The sequence below is a fragment of the Pholcus phalangioides genome, unplaced genomic scaffold (assembly GCF_987345545.1).
Source record: "Pholcus phalangioides strain wild (caught in Gottingen) unplaced genomic scaffold, Ppha-v1.0 ptg000008l_1, whole genome shotgun sequence".
Taxonomy (NCBI): Eukaryota; Metazoa; Arthropoda; class Arachnida; order Araneae; family Pholcidae; genus Pholcus; species Pholcus phalangioides.
Window position 1 is genome coordinate 36,394,671 of NW_028301601.1, and position 18,475 is coordinate 36,413,145.

General features: G+C 35.6%; 1 protein-coding gene across 1 annotated transcript in view; it reads right to left on the reverse strand.

The window, feature by feature from the left end:
- Positions 1–18,475, reverse strand: part of LOC149084226 (uncharacterized) — a 385,762-nt gene that overhangs the window by 33,038 nt on the left and 334,249 nt on the right. The window contains exon 8 of the mRNA XM_089234569.1: positions 5,981–6,051. Within this exon, the coding sequence (XP_089090695.1) occupies positions 5,981–6,051 (71 nt within the window). The remainder of the gene's footprint in view (positions 1–5,980; positions 6,052–18,475) is intronic.

An 18,475-nucleotide genomic window follows, 5' to 3' on the forward strand; every position in this document is an offset into this window, starting at 1 on the left:
GCGAAAGCCTTCTATCTCTAAGTGGTGATGCTTTAGGGCACCGAACGATGTTTCTTACATTCATGAGACCTCAAACTGCTAATACTGTCAGACAGTGATGGTAACTCGTGGGAAACTTCCCATATTCGTGGGAAAAATTGCCCAAAATTTGTCCAAGTGGGAAATTCCTTAGCATTTTGTGGGAATTTTGAGAGTTCATCAAACAGAAGAATTTTTTGAAAAAAATAAAGAAATTAATGCAGCAGTGCAATATATATATATATATATATATATATTTCTATTGTAAAATACTTGATCACGTATTTGTCCCGCTAGATGACAGCACATTTTTCGGAAGGCGTGGGAAAAATTTAGTCAAAAGGGAAATTTTTGAGGTAAATTTTGCTGGAAGAGGTTAACATCGCTGCTGCCAGAATATTTCACACAGCCTCAGAAAAATCACTTCGCCCGAAAAGTCCACCCTACGATGCCTGTTCTTAACCCATTAAGCAGTATTGACGAGATACATCGCCTCCTTAAAAACTTCTTATTTTAGCATAGGCAAGCCCAGACATTTTGCAAAGTTGAACACTTTTCTATATACCACTTGGTTTTCACCTGCTGAAAATCGGAAAGAAGTCTACTTCATTAAAAAATATATGGCATTTTGAAGGGTGAATTCAGTGATTATTTTCTGTTGGTTCACTTGAAGGGTTAAGACGGCTGGGAGGAACTTACTAGCTTAACCTTCAGTAGCCTTCAAAAAGTAGTTTCGATGTCTTTCCCTTCAACACGATACTTACGGGGTGGGGGAGGGGAATTCTGGCGTTTGCCACATTTCACTTCAAATTATAGAAGGTGGATGGTACACCAGTACACCAGTATGACACAAAAAAACATAACTGTGACAATATAAATCATGGGCGGAGATACGGGGGCGTGGGGGCCATTGCCCCCACCCCCAGCGTCATAGTGGAGTCGACTGATCAAATGTGTATATGTATATATGAAATGACATCATCATCATCGTGCCCTCCCAGCAATAATGACCGTGCCCCCCCCCCCAGACTTCCAAGTCTATCACCGCCTATGATATAAATACGTTACGGTCACACATACGAAACATACATACGTTCCTCCGTGTACCAATTCATTAGTAATTCCCCTGAGGAATGTTCACGACTTTCATATACGGTTAAGTAGTCGTATTAGTCGTAAGAAAAGTCGCTGGTAACCCTGCAATGAAATGTAAGCCACTAACCTCCTTTTACAATATATATTAATTGGCAATTTAAAATCAATGAATTAATTGTTTTCTTCATCGAAGTTCACGGGTCCCCTCATTCCAAGGACGCCCCTAATGGATCTGCGGACTCCTTTAGAGACGTACTCAGGGAGTCCGTGCCCCCCCCCCCAAACCAACCAAAAATTAGACAAAAAACTTAATGTTTCGGGGGAAAAAAATGAAATATCGAAAGAAAATGTGTGTTCTTTATATTCTATACCGACCAATTTCTTTGATCTAAATGTTTGAGTTCGGACCAATTTCTCGGACAGAAATTTTCATGTCCCCCTCCAAGTCTTTTGTGCCCCCTCCAAAGGTCGATCCTGCGTATCCCTCTAGAAAAGTGGTTCTCAACCTTTTCTGACTCGCGGAGTCCTTTACAGAGTATAATTTCTATGGCGGAGTCCTGTTTAATTCGAGGAGCCCTTTTTAGTATATTATTTATACGCCGCTATCCTTTAGGCCTCTTTTTTTTGTTTGTTTATAAAATTTATTGATTTATTTTATTATCTTCGAGTGGCCGCGGAGCCCCTGGGAAGTGTACACGGGCTCCGCGGAGCACCGGTTGAGAACCGCTGCTTTAGAACCGTTTACTTATTGATGATCTATATTAAAAAAATAATAATAAAACTAAAGGTGTGCCCTGTAGATGAGGGCAACGACACGCGACTAAATTAATTATTCATAGACAAATTTTTATCCAAAAAATATTCATATTGCTCATAATATAGATAGCCAAAATACTTTCCTTCATTTTTTTTATATTGAAATATATTGAAATATTCTCATGGATGAAATAATTTTTCTCTCGAGAGTCTTTGTTTCATGAAAAGCGAGACATTTTTCTTCAGAAGCTGATTATTTCGAAAATGTCCGGCTTATTATCATACCAGCTCATTAACGTTAATCCCCGACATCCATCTCATTAAAATATACAAGAACAGAAAAAATTAAAATAGGCGAATGAAAGTTTAAAAAAAAAAAAAAGTTTTGAGAACAGTTTTGTCGGACAAAAGAGGAGGAATAATTTCGGGACCCGTTATTATCTATAGGAAGAGAAAAGTCGGTCATTAAAATGAGGAGCACTTTTCCGGAATTTTTGTCTTCATACGAACAATAAATCAGATTAATATCCTTGACAGAGTTGCGACATCTTTGAAGTGAAAAAGAAAATCAAATGCTAGTTCCATGACATTTCCTTAGTACTGGAAATACCGAAATGCGCTACTTGAACGACATTAAATGTTACATCATCTCCAATAAAACACGTGCCATCGAAAATGTTTAGTGTTTTTTTTTTGAATGTTTTCAAAATCAGATCATAATAGACGGCCATAAGAATCTTTTCAGATTTATTTACAAATATATTTTTCACTCTATTGAATTTCTATCATCATTTTTGCGATTTCATCGATATTTTACATTTGTTTAGTGGATATGTGTATGAATGGACGATGTATCTGTCCATGTATATGGTATTGCCAACGCCCGAAGTTTGCCACTTCACGAAGTGGCCAGCTAAGTTGACCCGGCCAATGTCCGAAAATTGTGCTTTCTTTTCATATTTTGTTGAAGCTACAACAAAAGGCTAGGTTTACCCTCGGACAATGTTCTTACATCACCTAGTATGACAGAACCTCGGTGTCTCTCGATTAATATCCCTATCACTCTATGTATTGAATTAACGTGTTCTGTTATTTGTACGAATTAACGTAACATTTGTCTGTGTATTTCCCATAAATAATTTTGATTATTGCTATTTGAATTTTTCGAAATTTTGTTGCTGTAACCAAACCGTGAAAACAATGGTTTTGTTTCTCCTCTGCGTCCTCGTGTGCATACTCTAAAACACCTGTATCTCGAATTTCAATCACATTCGTTTATTTGTGGGGCTGTTAGGTTCTCATGTATCGGCAAATTTATTATATTATGACCACCCTGTATATATTCATATTTTATATGCTCTAAAACTATAAGAACATATATAGATTTTCAAAAAAAGAAATGATAAAAGTTCAGTCAATATTTTGATACTTAATCATAAGAAATATGCGTGAATATACAGAGTGAACGTGACATGTTCTGCCTAACGGAAGGGGGGTGATATACGAGCTCAAATGGAACATGAAAAAATTCACCAACCCTATCCTACCTCGAGCCGTTTTCAAGTTATGGTGGACAATCGAACATGAAAGAAAAAAAAAAGCATCAAGTCTGAAAAACATAATTTGTAAAGTTTCTAAGAAAACTGCACACAAATTAAGGTCATACTTAGAAAGAAAGAAAAAATCCTATAAAGTGACACCAATTTTAATGAAATATCTGGATTTAATGGAGAACTACAAGCACTGAAACATTGGAAAAGTTCAAAATCGAATTGTCGCCAAAATGTTTCATCGCCAATTACGCAAAAATCCTTCCAGCTGAAATTGGCCAAATTTAACAAAAAAACTTGTCCATTCCACCAGCTTTCTAAAGAGCCTACAATGAACCACATCGGGAATCTAGTTCAACAGAAATGTAGTCTTTTATTTGCAAAACATCACTTAAATCTGCGTTGGTCGAAGTAATCTTAGTAGGTTTTGCCGACAATTCGATTTTTCACTTCGCCAATCTCTCAGCGCTTGTAGGTCGCCATTAAATGCTGATATCCTGTAGAGTGTAGATGGAGGAAGTGTCGCCTTATAGGATTTTTAATGCAAAATCAAACTGTCGCCAAAATCTGTAACCGTCAATTCCGAATTTTCGTCAAATATCTACTTCGACAAACGCTGACTTCAGTGATGTATTGCGAACAAATGGCAAAATTTCTCCTAAACTAGAATACCGGTATAGCTTATTGTATGCTCTTTTAAACGCTTCGCTCAAAAGCGATTGGCAAGAAATTCGGATGATCTCTGTTTAAGAAATCGGCGATAAATACGATACAAGTTTTAATAACTTTGTTCTAACGTAATGACATGCTAGAAAAAGGAAGGGAGGAAAAGTAGAAAGTAAGAAAAAAAAAACTAATGAAAGGAAAACAGTATATTGCTATACTTTCTCTCTTATCTGTAATACAGATAAGAAGTATATTTCTCTGTTCACCTTCACCTACCCGTTCCCTTTCCCCTCTCATTTACATGTTTATAGTAGAACCTATTAAAGGGACCTATTTGCGTTTGGACGCAATATTACGTCCTTGATCGTAAAGTGGTTAAAAGCTGGTGCGATAGGAAAGTGTTTGGTAAATTTGACCGATTGTGGTTAGAAGGGTGCTTGCAGAATTAGCGATTAAAAATTTTGGCGACAATTCAATTTCGAACTCCGCCAACCTTTCAGCGCTTGTAGCTCGCTATTAAATCAAGATATGTTGATAAAATTGGTACCACCTTACAGGAAGTTTTCTGTTTGCTTAGTTTGCGTGTAGGTTTCGGAAATTTTACAAATTAGGGGTTTTTCAGACTTGATAATTTTTTACATTATCGATTATCCTCCATAACTCGAAAGCGGTTCGAGATAAGACAGGGTTGGTAGGTTCTTTCATGTTCCACTTGGGCTCGTATATCGCACCCCCCCCCCCGTCCTCCTTACGTTTGGTCACGTTCACCCTGCATAGGGCTTTTTTCTTCCCTTGGGTAGCAGCAGCCCGATTATTTACACGAAGCGAGAATCTAAAAATATTAGCAAACCAATCAGCACCTGCTGCTTTCTCCGACAGATATCACACGTTTCCAAGAGAAAAACACCGATAAATGTTATACATAGAATAATATTTATGTAACCCAGATCAATACCGTCAGCACCGTCTTTTCGATATCATTTGCTGATTAAAATACTTTGTTTGATTCTATACATTTTATCTCGTTTTGTTGAGATTATGGAACATGAAATGCTTATATTGAGAAGATTCATGATACACATGAATGATTGATTCGTAAGGGCCAATTCATGTCAAAAACATTAACTCACTTGATCACTTATTCTTTCTCTACGTCGCTCACTCACTGGTTTGCCACTCACACACACACACTATCCCCTCCCTCACTTACTAACTACTGTATCATTTTTACTGACTCACACTCGGTTATTCGTCGCTCCCTTACTGACTCGTGTCAAACTGTTGTCGGGGAATTGTTAGTCTGTGATTTTCTCATTGATGAATTTTCCGTCAATGAATTGTTGACGGTGAATTTTCCGTAAACCGTATGGCTCAAGTAAAGAAAAACGAAGTCGATTAAAAGATATAAATGATCATTTTTCCTTCCGATTCATTCTTTTATCGGATGCAAGTAATTAGTACGGAATATACGCAAGAGATACTTTTAACATTCGGTCTTATTTCACTTTCTAATAACGATAGAGCTAAAAAATAATGCAGTAAAACATTATAGAGTGGATAGTCTTCATCTCGCTTTGGTGGTGTAATGTTGCATTTTAAATCCAAGGGATTTCACTTCCTGAAACCTTTAATCTATTAATGGAGTCTTGGGTGTTTTTCTTATAATTTCTCATTGGAAAATTCTTTCCTTTGACATTTAGACCGGGAATAGTTATCGCAAATTATTTATTCATTTGCGTGATCTTTTATTTACGAACGGGGAAATTATTTATCTGTTACGCACATTTGAACTCTCGGCTTTTTGTTTTGTGACCATTCAGATTTTCTACGGTTCAGTTTTCGATATTTATAATATATTATTCGATATTTTCTAAATGAAATTCATGCACACTCACGTTGTCGAAGACCCATTAGGAGAATGAGGCTCATTTTCATCTGTAGCACTTTCATATCCATCTGTAAGCATCTGCAATCAAAAATAAATGTCATGGTGATACTCAGACAAACCCAACATAAAAATCGGGTTAATAAATGGTATCATAGAGGACAAAAAATATACGTGTACAAAATGTTATACCAGAATAACAAGTATTAGGGTACACACGAACATAGTACACGCTGGTTTCTGATTCAGGCGCCGTTGCTGATTGGTTATTCCAATCTGTAATGGCACCGACTAGCAGAATCGGAAAACAGCGTGCACTATGTGTGTGTTCGTTCCCCCTAGAATCAAATGATTCGTAATCGGACTACGCAGAGAGTGCTGAAAATTAATATACTACTACTAAGTTCAAAAAGTTTGGGAACGTATTTTATACTACGGAAAGAATGAGCACAGATAGAACCTGTGTATTTGGTGTTTCATAATAACCGGTTATCATGGTACATAATAATTTGGTGTGCATATTTTCTTTCTTTCAAACCGAGCACAACTCAGGTCTATCGACATATCTAGGCAATTTACTACCTAGTGAGTTGTGCCGGAAGTGTAAGTGTGTGTACCTAACAGTCTGAGTACGTATCTAGTGCTGATTCTGATTTTTCAGTGCTGCCACCTATATCTCAGAAGTGAAGTGAGTGAAGTGTAGTGTTTCAACTACATTTGTACCGTTTGGTTGTCTGTTGCTCTCTGTGGCGAGACTTTTTAAAGGGGATCATCGGCTCTCATTCGCGCCTCGAAGTTGGAAACCACAGACAACCGACTTCAGCCGACCACAATCGGTGTGCATACTAATTGGTTTTTATTTATAATTACCATAATAACCGGATTTATCACATTTTTACCGCATAACATATTGTTACAAAAATTATGTCATCTTCCACCTGTAAATAATCTATAACGCATTTTGCTGTGAGCCCCTCAAAACTACGACAAATTTGGCACGTTTGGCGATGACTCCAATAAGTTGGCGATGCCATGTCTGTTTCCAGAGACTTTCCAGAAACTACGAGATTATTCTCCATTTGTACAAACCATAGTCGGAGATAGACTTGGAAGTCCGGGGGGGGGGACAAAATGATGATGATGATGATGTCAGTTCTTATATACATACTAGCTATAATACCCGGCGCTGCCCGGGTTTTCTTCAATGAGGCTTTTTTGGATCACGTGATATCTCCCTCTCTTTTGCTTGAGGGACATGCAAACCGTGTCTAAGTTAACCAATATGACGACTTCCTGAGCGCCTTCATGAAATAAACAAATCTAGATTTAAAGAAACATAGAAACGAATATTTTTTCCCCTTTTTTTAAGGGGCGCTAGGTATTTCGATCCCCCCCCCCCCTGAACTTTAATTGATCCATCTGCCTGTTTCAGCTTTCAAAAATGCTTAATCGAAGCTGTGGAATTTCTTCGATGTACTTTACGGGCCCATAATTCATTTTAAAACATCCTAAACTATGAATTAATGCAGTTGAATATCAAAAGACAATACGGAGACATTATTTTTCATGCTTGAGAAGATGTAAATAAAAAGTGGAAATTAATGTTATTGCCTGGATATCCAACTCAAAAGTATATATATATATATCCGGATAATTACTTCATATTTAATCTCCTGGGCTTCGTAAATCTCTAAACGAACTCAATATTTCAAAAAAAATCGAGAATTCTATACAATTTTTAAAATTATTGATGGGGCGGAAAATCCCACTAATTTCCGCATTTCTACAGTAAAATCGACAATTTTAGCACTGATTTCTATGAGGATCACCCTTTTCCTGACTCTCAAAGCGATGCTGATGATGATTATGACGTCTATTCAAAAAGTCTCATTACTGAGAGTATATTGAAAATGTGGCAAACCATTATAAAGGCATAAACTATTATACATATACTAACAGGATTAAAGAAGTGACAAACCGTTGTAAAGGCATATACACGTCTGAAACGCATTGGTAGGGAACCACGGTAACCAAAGTAAACGTTCGGAAAGTGATTGTTGAGGCCCAAAAATCATTGTTGCAGGACAGTTTTTCGCCCGTTTGGGGCATTTGCCCTGGGCTGACGAAATTTTAAAGTAGCCTATCGTTCAAGTCGGGTCCCATTTGGTATATATGCAAAATTTGGCGACGATCGATCTAAAATTGTAGATTTGTATAGAGAACATACACACACACACACACACACACACACAGACACACAGAAAATCAATTTTATATATATAGAAGAAGATAGATAGATAGATAATAATATAGATATACATTAAATCAGTCGACTCCACCTTGGACGCTGTGACCACGCCCCCCCCGTATCTCCGCCCATGGTACAAACGCGTCGCTTTTTTAGAACTAAGAGATTTGTAAAATTTTATTCTGAAGACTTTGTTTGCATACGTCATTCCTGTTAGCGTTTTTCGTTACAATCGCTGTACTGTTTGTAGCTGTTTCTGTGAATAAATCTGTGACGTCCTGCGAAAATTGCTTTATCGTTTGCTCATTTGAAGGACTTGTGTGAGACACATTATCCGGAACAACATCGATTGGCTGATTTTGTGAAATGCGCCACAGACTATTAGTTTGCTCTATACAATCAATCAGTATCATGCCATTTGTTCAATATATTATTTCAAGCCCTCGCTCTATGGCTATATGTTTGAGTGAAAGTGAATGTCAAAGTTTCCGGAACATTCAAATTTCGATAAATTAGTCTGCTGCATTTATGAACGCTTGTCATCAAAACGCGTTAAATTTATTTTTTAAAAGGAAATGGTTAACAGAATTTTCTCTTTCGAAGCATAATTGTCTCATTCATGTATCATCCCCATGCAAATATACTCAATAAATGCGGAGATTTAAAATGTAGTTGAATTTTTCGTGACATAAATTCAGTTTTCAGATTGTTGCTGATCGTAATAAATCGCTAGTAACGTTGAAAACATGGCGGAAAATGACGAGAAAACAAAACATAGCAAACGCTCATGATGATCGTCGGTTGAGAAGACTTCCAGGAAACGCTTCATGTAATGTCCCATGAGTAACTGATTTCTCGTGGAAACAACGTTATGTTTCCAAGAACTATTAAGCGCCCCACTAGCTAAGGATATTTTTCGAAATGATGAAGTAGGTGGTTCAGAACCAAAAAAATAGGAACAAAATGGAGAGACAGAGCAAGATCAAAATAGAAGGAAAACTAAACGTCATTAGTAGAAACGGTCTAGGAAAAAGCAACATAGACGATGTCTCCAAGTGTAGCTAGTAATGTTTAGAATGTCTAACGCACCACTTTTCTAGTGCTTGATGATTTTCTTTATACTTCAACCGATTATTTTCTTCATGTTACAATTATTTCTTTTAGAATGATTCTTGAATTTCGATGCAAATCTTTTCGAAAGATTTTGAAATTTGTGTATTCTCTTGAATACGAATTTCATTATTACATATTGGAAAATAAGATACTTAAACTGCGTTTGGAGGTACAGCCACGAGTTTTTTCTGGTTATACGTCTACCCAGTGCAGTAACAGGGCCCATTTAGAAGGAAGGAAGAACAAAATGGGTCATTCTGGGCTCAATATTGGGCCAAAAGAGGACTAAATGCAAATTCTTGCACAGGCCGCAGGAATGGTTAGTTACGGTACTGCGTTTACCTACCTACTTCATATTACTCTGAGCTCCATTGGAATATGTTGAGGCCTGAAAATTTTTTTAAAATTAATCTGCTAACTTTTCAGACCCTGCATGCACAAATGTGTTTGTCTTCAGCGAGTTAAGCCCTAGCTTAAAGGATAGTGTAATCCTTTAGTGAAGGTGAGTTAGAGATATGGTGGAACTACGGGGGCTTTCATCAGAGGGCAGCACGTAAAGTTGAACTTTTAGGAGGTTTTTAAGATGGCTTCCAGGACAGAGAAAGTGTGATTTATTGCATAAAATTTAGCAATAAAATTCTGTGAAAATTTGTGTGTGAAAATGCTTAAACACTGCATTATCTTGAATGAAAAATTTGAAGTGAACTATTTATTCGCAAAAAAAAGAAAAAAAAAATCAAAAATTTGATGACATTTACGTTTTTAACGCATTTTATGAGAATCAAATACGCCAAAAACATCTTGGAAATTACAAAAAATGAATGTTTGATTCTGAAAGGGTTGATTAGTCTGTAGATATTCTGACACAAGTTTCACCACCATGACCTAAATCTTCTCTTTGGGTCAGGGCTGGACCTATTGTCTGACTTGCCCGGAGCATGTAAAAATTTTATATATATATATTATAATGTCGAAGCCCAAAATGCGGCCAATTCACGACGAGCGCGGTGACTTCACGAATTGGCCAAGAGTTTTAGCCATTGCTTGAAGTGGCCGAAGATCCCTTGCCAAAGCTCGATGTGCTGATGTATCACACGCCGGTAGCTTATAAACAAACCCTACATTCCTAGCTACATTATAGAAATTTGACCCATCGTGATTAGCGGAAATGAGTGATAAACCATTACGTCAGTGAAAATTTTGCTGGTGACGTTTAACAATAGTTATAATTAATTTTACGTGAATCGGACATTCGCAGTTGGAGTAATGGTTAGAGCACAGGGCACACGCACATCGAAGATTCGATTCCATCCGCGTTTTTTTTTTTCCTCCCTTCCATCTTTGCGATCATTTATTGATTCATTAAAAACTGCTTTCATTTTTTGTTAATGAACTTCGAAATTCAGTTTCGCTGAAAACTCCGCCCCTCGTGAAGTTTTGTTATCTTTCTTGCTCGTACTAACTCATCACCGGTGTGCTAATGCTTCTAATTACGAAGATAGTATGTATGCTAATTACGCGACTCGGTAGGAGCCAAATCCATTTTTTTTTACAATCGCCAACGTGTGATGCAGGTCTATATATAGCAGCTGTATATGGTTAGCTTTATGTGACGAAAGAGAAAAAAGTGAAAAAAGCCTTACAATGTCCGAATTTTGGACGGTTTCCGGGTTAATATTTAACGAAATTGACCAATTTGCGAAGTGGCCGGCCTTGCCGCAAACTGACCAATTTCGGGCTTTGGCAGTTACATATACATATATACAAAGGTTAAATTCTTTCTTCCGTTGTCTTAATTTTTCTTTTCATCGACACGCATGCGTGAAATTTCATAGAAATACTTTCTTTAGCGGTCATGATGCAAATGTGGAGTCAATGTATGGCGCCCCGAAATGCTGGCATTCAGCTCCACCAACTCAAAAATCGCCTGAAAGCAGTTGTCAACAGTGCTCATGCACGACCTTGGTAGAAAACTTGGATAAGAAAAACTTTGAGCGACTTCCTTATCGACGATACACCACTTTTATAGCTAACGAACGTCATTGTTCCCACAGTGAACGTCATGGTTCCTAGGGGCATCGGCGACTTTTGTCAGGGACGTCGCGGTTCGCGAATCGGCAAATTTCATTGAATATTGGCCCGGTCAATGTCCGAATTTCGGGTTTTGGCCAGTCAGTTCATGAAGTGGCCGGAGAGCCCTGGCCGATGTCGAATAACAAAAAGTCAAGATTCAGGGTCGCCGCCAAGTTAGCGCATTTTTTCGTAATAATTATGTCTATAAGCTTGTGGCACCCCATCAAATCGCAGTTCAAGGTCAATCGTGCGGTAATCATTTTTTCCTTCAAAATTGGACAGAAAAGAATAATATATATGTCTATATATATAATTAGTATAGAAATAGTTTTTTTTCTCTTTCTCTCTCAAATTTCTCCTTTTCTCTCGTCACATGGAGCTAATCCAACATAGCTACTATATATAACCATGTATCATACGTTGGCGATGAGAAAATAGATTTGTGCCGTCTACCGGACCGTCTTACATCAGCACATCGAACTTTGGCCAGGGATGTTCAGCCACTTCACAAATTGCCTTTCCAAAACCCGAATCATTTCTGACAGTTACATTTTGGTGAAACCTCTCGGTCATTTCACTGATTGGCCGCACTTCGGACTTTGGCAGTAGCATATACATATATTATACGTTCCTGCACGTACAGAAATTTTCCAGAGGAATTTATACAGGGTGAATGGACGGTTAGGTAGTGGTAACGTAGTGGACGAGGTATCGTTGAATTTGTCTTAACATTAACTACGCATTCCAGCAATTTTAACTGCAGATTATTAGAGAAATGCATATTGTTCCAAATAAAATATTATTCATGTTGAGAAATCAAGTTTCAAATGCAAAGATGGAGGGGAAGAAAGCCAACCGAAGCGATTTAAAAGTAAATATGAATGAGACATGAAATATTAATACTATTATGTAAAGGATATTCGGTATTCAAATAGTTTCAAATAGTTAATCTTGAATGATGAGAAGTTTTGAAAGAATATAGTTAGTGGACGAGTAAAATTCAAATTTTTGTCAATCGGTATTCTCGAACACTTAAGATCAGTAGTATTGTTTCTTTTATGAATGACTATAATTGAAAAAATTGGATTATAATGACCATTTTACCTGAATATTAACCCTCGGTATTTTGATCCTCTGTGGCCCGTTTCCATAAAAATCTCCGACTTCTATCGTTCGAGCTCTTCTCCTAAAATCATCGTACAAATCCTCGTACAAATCGTCGTCACTTCTCGATATTACACGACTTAAAGGCATGTGCAACATGACTATACGAGGTTATTATTAGATACTTCACTAATGACTTGAATTATCAGAATATTCCACAGTCCTTTATGAAACCTGAATTAAATATTCCTGATTTCACTACAACAAAGTCATGCCGAGTCATGAGAGTTGGAAATGATTTTCCGATTATCATATTTGTAGCTTGAGCCTACCGAATTCGCCGCTGATTGAACAAACATGATAGGTTCTTCAAGAAATAATCTTCAAAAGAAAATAATAACGGGATTTCGATTGAATGGTTGAGAGTTTTTACAAAGGAAATTTCCATATAGAGTATTCAACGGCATGCTGAAATGAATAACACTGAAAACAAAGAGCAAAAATCACTTGCAGGTAAATTGGTTGATGAATTCAAATGCAACAATGACGAAGAGTCTTCTCCTCTTCTAACCAGACATGCATTGAAGCGAATTCTCATAATATGATGCATGAAAACTCATTGAATTTATTGAATGCCACCATTATCGAGTTGCAAATGATAAACAAATACCTATCTCCATAATGCTATAGAATATATACTAAGTCTTCACCAGACGCGCTCCGCTTTACATGCATAGAGAAATACTTTGCTTAATTTTTTATGTTTTCACAAAAGAACACAAGAAACAAGTCGGGGAAAAAGCATATTTGACGGCGTATTTTCTTGTTCTTCACGTTAGGTGCTACTATAAACGTGAGACTCAGCAGTATTGGAGGCGTTTTACTGATGCGTACTCAGGTAGCTGACGGTGGAAACAAAAAAAAACTGTTTCTTCTCTTAAAAGTTCTCGGTCTTATCTTCTCGAATGATAATTCTTATCAAAACTACTTTTACCTTAAATAAAAAATAAAGAGTGAGAGTTTTTTTTTATATCTTTCTCATATCTTTTGTTGTTTTCATTTAATTGAAAACAGTCTCTGTTCAAGAAGTTAGAATAATTCTGCACTAAAGAAAAATCAATGATATCTGATTAGTCCAAGGGGGTTTTCAAATATTTTCTATAGCGGCAATCCTGAGCTTCTAAATACTAGCGTCTTCGTGTAATATATCTATCAAAGTATCTTTTATACAAAAAAATAGCTACGAACTAACATTATCAATATTCCATGCAGCTAACCCAAGGAACCCTTGTAGCACCATTCATGTATTCAAACAGTGTACATTTCAGTTTATGAACTATATGTATAATAGAAATATTACATATTTCTCGTTTTGTAAATATGTAATATTTACAAAACGAAGCTATTGGCGAAATTTCATTTTTATAGCTTCAGCGGTTTCGGCTCAGCGATTGTCCCATATCACCTTTGAACTCCCTTATGACCCCTTAAGGAAGCGAATTTCGAAAACCCCTTCTTAATAAATCCTTGCATGATAAAGTGAAACTGCTGAACAAATTTCATATTTATGGTTTTAACGGTTTTGGCTCGGTAAGATTTCTCTATATAATCTTTGAATCCCCTTCTGATTCCCCCCTCCCCCTTAGGGTTTGAACTTTGAAAAATTCCTTCTTAGTGAGTCCTTACATCATAAAATGAAACTATTGACAAAATTTCATATTTATAGCTTCAGCGGTTTCGTTTTATCGATGATGAATCAGTCAGTGACGATTAGTTATTTTGTATGCAGTATAAAGATAATATTCATTGCAAATATAATTTCTTATTCATAACATTACACTGCACTCATCGAAATCAATCATACCACTATCCAGGTTTTCAAGGTTAAATAATATTGAAAGTAAAAAAAAATTAAAAATATCACAATATTGAAAGCGGGAAAGAAAACTGAAAATTGAGAAAATCGAAATTTTGTGTTAATACATATTCTACTAGTGAAAAACACTTTTTAAATTGAAGTTTTTATTTTTTTGGAATGTTTTTATATTATTTGAGATATAATATTAAAAGCTAAAAATATTTAAAATTAATATAGCATTTTAAAAGTACCATACAACATATGTAATATTTATATATAATGAATAATTATAATTTATAATGATATGATATTAATAATATGACACTGTATATAACAATATAGTAATATAATATTAATTTATATTATTACTAACACTATTATATTATATATTGCTACTATATTGTTATACAGTGTATAATATCATTAATATTATATCATTTTTTGAGAGAGAGAAAAGTATAAAATTTAATAAATGTAATATTTTGATTTATATATAATATTGCTGAGCGAGCCTTATAGTCAGCTAGGAACTTCGTACCACCATTCAGGATTTCAAGGTTAACATAATATTAAAATTTTCATAAATAAAACAGAAAATTGAAATTTGTGTTAATGCACATTTTTGCGAAAAAGTGTGTGATTAAATTTAAAAATTCCTACATTTACAAGAAGTTAAGTTTAGAAACATTTTCTAATCGCAAAAAAAATCAAAGAATTAAAAAGATTCAAAAGAAAAAATATTCAAACTGAAAAAACAAAAAATTAAAAGTTATGAAAATTTAAATTTGTGTGAATTTTGAAAATCAGAAAAAAAAATTAAACAAAAATAAAAAACAATTAAAAAAATTTAAACAAAAATAGTAAAAATTGAAAAGAAATTAAGATCCAGAACGTGCTCGTTAAAAAAACTAAAACAGAAAAAAAAAAGATTTAGAAAACAAAAAAATTAGTTACCTAAAAACCAATGGTTTAGAAATTAAAACAAATCCAAACATTTAAGAAAATGAAAAACTAATTAAACATTTGAAAGGATTTAATAATTAAAAGTTTAAAAAGAAAAGGAAATAGTTCATTTAATATTTGAAAAACGCAATTTAAACAGGTTCAATCCCTTTCTGTTTAATGTTTCAAACAGAAATTTATGTGCATAAAAAAGCCATGGAAGTAATTCATATCATTAAATTTTTTCTTTTTTTACAAAATGTACAATTTAAATTATATGTTGGAAATGTACTTCCTATCACTTCAGTAATTGCCTAGTTGAACTCCAAAAAGTTAAAAATAGACTCCATTAGACTCCATAACCATTCGTCCTATTTCATTACTGTCACAGAATAATTTTAATTTTTAACTGGAATAGTAATACAGTTGAGTGAAAAGGGAAATCGATATTTTTTCCACGTGTGTACAAATGTTCACACAACTTTTTTGTATCTTATATGAAATCTGTAAACATGAAGACACACACACCTAAAACTCAACGTACGAATTTGAAGTTGATGTCACTTTAGAAGATGATGATAATGATAAAATTTGAAACCAAAAAGTGTGTACGTCATTTCGAATTAATTTTTACTTGATAAATTGAGTGGTTAATTATAATTTGTGACAGTTTTTTTGCGAAAAAGTGTGAAGAAAAATTATTTTCGTTCCGCTCGCACGATAGCGTTATCTGAAACCTTGGCTGAACAAAATAGTGATGATGATGGCAATAATAAAATAAAAGAGCGGAGAAAGAGTCGAGACGTCACTGTTATCACGTTCCCTCTTTATGACGTTCCTCAACTACGTCACTGGATGCAGCAGCTGCTCAATCCTCTCTGCAATCTCAAACAAAAATAATACACAAACTCATACTCGATGTTTTGGATGAAAACGATAATTCCCCAGTCATTTTCCCATCTTTAGTAAAATTAAGTTTTTTTTTAGTTATTGAAATAAATCATATTTTTCACACGGAATGACAAGCAAAACATCACATTTGGGATTCATTCACTTGTCCTCTTATGAGAAATAAAATAAAACAGATTCACTGAATTTTTGTTATTGTTGTATCTGCAGGGTGTTCCAAAACTGACGGGCCCATTTGAAAGATGAATAAAAGAAAATTGAATGCATTTTTCTGCATCGGACTTGGGAAAACGGTTAACCCTCATTGAAACAAAATTTGAAAATTAGTTACAGCGTTTTGCAACAGATGGCACTGCAATCAAGAGACAACTAAGAAAGGATACAGTCAACCCTCGGTTTACTAACTAGATTCGTTCCTGGAGTCCGTCCGTAAACTGGATGGTTCGCAATCGAAAATATTTTTTCACCTAGGAATCAATGTAAAATGAATCAATCCGTTTCTGGGACTCTGAAGATTTTTAGTGCGAACTTTTACTGTGCTGGTTCTGTATGTAACCAATATGGTTATCATTTAACCATTACTGAAAAAAATTACCATAATTAAAATTTAGATGAAATACAAATGGAATGGAAACGATAGCAGGGCAAGGCTTGGCTTAGGGAATAGATATCCTTTATAATCTCAGTTTCAAAGACCTCTTCATTTGCGACACAGTCATAAAATATGTTCAAAGCAAAATTGATGGTTCTGTAAAGAGCACTTGCTGTTAAACTTTTAAATAAGAACTATGCAATCGTAGGATGATGAAATAAATTTTCCCAGAAGCTACTGACTTAGTGCTAAGTCAGATATTATTGCAAAACATGTTTGAAAAAGTTTCTCTCTTGAGAGCTTCATAAAGTTTGAAATGACCAGCTGTGGAATGGGCTGAATAAGAGGAGTTGTGTCTGGTGGCGGAAACTTTATTCTGATCAAATGTAATTCTTCAATCAAATTCTACCAAAAAAAAAAAAAAATTGTAATCTCAGACTTTCGTTCAGATAGTTTTGCTTGTTCGTAAACTAGGATTAAGCTCGTGAGCCAAATCAATTTTTGTTGTTCGTAAACAGAATTGTTCGAAAAACCGACATTCGTAAATAAAGCGTTGACAGTATTTTCAAAATATCCACCATTTGTAGCAATAACGTGGCGCAGTCTCGGAGCAAAATTTGCAAAAACCCGTCCAAACGTCTTTCAGCCGGGATTTTGAAAACACATATTTTAGTTTACCAGACTGCCGTAGTCTTGATTAATGGTAATTAAGTAATAAATTAAGTCTAACGATTTTTGTTTGCCCGTATAGACACGTTTGGTTTTGCAGAAAAAAAATGGGTGCCTTGCTGAAAATATTCCCCCATTTCGAGTGCCATGTCACCCATTGGGTATCACGTTGATGACCACCTAGAACAGTGTTTCCCAAAGTGGCAAGATCACCCCCTGGTGGGCGATGGAATGGTCCAAGGGGGCGGTAAAACCTACGGATTTAACATAGGATCCTATGGGTTCACTTGAGTTGGTGGCGATGAGGGGAAAAATCTTCATAGAAAAGGGCGATCGAACAAAGAGTTTGGGAACGATGACCTAGAACATGCCTACTGAACTCATGACCCTCCGGCCGAATTTGTCCTTCAGAGTCATCTGATGTGGCCCGTGATCTCAAAGATAATTTTTTTTTTTAAATTAACTATAAAGGCGCATTACTAAATCACTTAAAGTGACCAGCGTTTCAGTTTCACATCAGTAAAGTAGCCCTCGACACGTTTCTAGATAACTTGAGGGACCAACGGTATATTCACAGATCATTTGAGTGACCCGTGGCACAGTTCCAGCTCACTGAAGCAGGCTGCGTCACATTTCTAGTCTGCTGAAGTGACCCATGATGCATTTACACTTCACTTAGGTGGCCCGCCGGCGTATAAACAAACATCGTATTCCTAGATACATTATAAGGAATTTAGTGAAGTGCGATTGATCGCAATGAGTGATGAACCATAACGTCACTAATAGTGAAATTTGCATTTGGTGAAGTTGAGTGGTGGTTTTTTTTTCTCGATTTTTCTTTTTTTTCTCACGGGGTTACAGGTGCTTTTTTTCGATTCTTCTAAATTTCATTGTTTTATTTTGTTAATTTCGAAAACGTCTATTTAAAAGATTATTTTAAATGGAGTAGAGAGTGGCATCATCTTTTGTGAATAAGATCGTGGAATAGAAGGATAAG